Source organism: Antrostomus carolinensis, unplaced genomic scaffold (genome assembly GCF_000700745.2).
Source record: "Antrostomus carolinensis isolate BGI_N321 unplaced genomic scaffold, ASM70074v2 scaffold33001, whole genome shotgun sequence".
Classification (NCBI taxonomy): domain Eukaryota; kingdom Metazoa; phylum Chordata; class Aves; order Caprimulgiformes; family Caprimulgidae; genus Antrostomus; species Antrostomus carolinensis.
In genome coordinates, this window is record NW_010292520.1 from 439 (window position 1) to 2,125 (window position 1,687).

Below are 1,687 nucleotides of genomic sequence, written 5' to 3' on the forward strand. Positions count from 1 at the left end.
GCATCGGGGCACAGCTGGAGGAGAGACGAGTGACGCGCATCAGGGACGTGCTGGACTTCCCGGAGGAGCTGGAGTCCAGGGAGAACTGCAGAGAGAGCCCAGGGGACCTCAGCCATCCCACCCCGTGCTCTGGGGCCAAACAGAGACCCTCACTCAGAGCAATGGGGCAAGGGAGCTGCAGGAGGCAGTGGGGAGGGCAGCCCCAAGGCTGGCAGCAGGGTGAGGTGTGATGGACGCAGGTGGCACTCGTGGAGCCAGTCAGCAGCCAAGGTCCCCCCTGTGCCCCCAGGGCTCCAGCTTGGCACCCACCTGTCGGATGAGCGGGAATTTGGAGAGCTTGTGGACCGCCATGGGCTCCAGGGGCTGTTTGCTCGACTGAGTCTGCATTCGGCACAGCACCACGATGATGGCAGCCATGGCCACGGCCAGCGAGCCCGAGGTGTAGATGATGATGTCTGTGTACTTGGCCTCAGGGACTTCGGCTTCCCGCACCAGCTCCTCTTCTGGAGGGAGTGAACGAGTTGGCCTGAGCCATGTTCCCTGCATGTCAGAGATCCCAGCTCCCACCCCAGGACCCCCAGCCCTACCTGGCAGCACAGTGAGCCAGGCAGACTGGTAGGAGAGGCCGATGGAGTTCCCAGCCAGGCAGGTGTACTCGCCAGCATCCTCCATGGAGACATTGCGCAGGTACAGTACCTCCACCTCGGAGCTGTTGATGTCTGCAGTCTGCCAGGCAGAGGGATGGATGGTCAGCACCCTTCTTCCTCCTCCTCAGGGGGCTCTGTGCTCCCCACTGTGGGGTTGGTGTCTAGGACCTGGGTGCTTCCAGCCGTTGTTACCTTGAGCACTTGCACGTAGGGGACCCCATCAGGGCCATAGCTGCTGCCATTCACCTCGATGTGCTTCAGCCACTGGATGTGGGGCTGAGCGTCACTGTAGACCTTGCAGAAGAACTCCACGTCACTGCCCACCAGGGCCGTGGTGTTGGCGGGCAGCCCAGCCTGCAAGATGGGCCTGTGCGGGGACCTCTCTGCACAGAGGAGAGCAGAGTGGTGTCACCAACACAGTGGCCCAGAGCAGGGGCTCCTTTCTGCCTCCCTCTGCCCACTGTGAACCCATGGAGAGCCCTTCCCCAGCCCTACAACAGACCACTACAACCCGAGCCTGGTCTCCATCCCCACATTCCTTGGGTGGAAGGGACACGTGGGCTGTGCCAGTGGAGAGGACACAAGCAGAGGCTCCTCTGCCCCCTTCCCTGTGACCCCAACCCCTCTGCTAGGTACAGGGTGAGCAGAGAACCAGGACCAGAGCCACACTGAGGAGCCCTCACCCAGCACGTCCAGGAGGTAGCTGTAGCGGATGCTGCCAAACCTGTTCTCCACCAGGCAGGTGTAGTTGCCGCGGTCGGAGGGCACCACGCTCTCCATCACCAGGCTCCAGTGTTGGTGCCGGAGCTGCAGAGGGAGGAGGTAAGGTGGCGAGGTGTGACGGGCAGGTCAGACCCCGGGAGCGGAGGCTGTGGCGGGGGGCCCTATGCCCCGGATGCGGTGCTCCCCCCGGAACTCGCGCCCGTTCTTGAACCAGCGGATGCTGGGGCTGGGGCTGCCCGAGGCCGGGCAGCGGAACTTCACCGTGTTCCCCGCGGGGACTGCATACAGCTTCTTGTCCATCCGGTGCGGGTGAGTCC

General features: G+C 63.7%; 1 protein-coding gene across 1 annotated transcript in view; it reads right to left on the reverse strand.

The window, feature by feature from the left end:
- LOC104531946 (fibroblast growth factor receptor 4-like) overlaps nt 1–1,687 on the reverse strand; it is a gene marked incomplete at its 3' end in the record, with an annotated part of 2,894 nt that overhangs the window by 432 nt on the left and 775 nt on the right. The window contains 6 exon segments of the mRNA XM_010177001.2: nt 1–85; nt 310–503; nt 588–726; nt 840–1,030; nt 1,331–1,457; nt 1,533–1,687. The exon segment at nt 1–85 is cut by the window's left edge and continues 21 nt beyond it. Coding sequence (XP_010175303.2) covers nt 1–85; nt 310–503; nt 588–726; nt 840–1,030; nt 1,331–1,457; nt 1,533–1,687 — 891 coding nt within the window.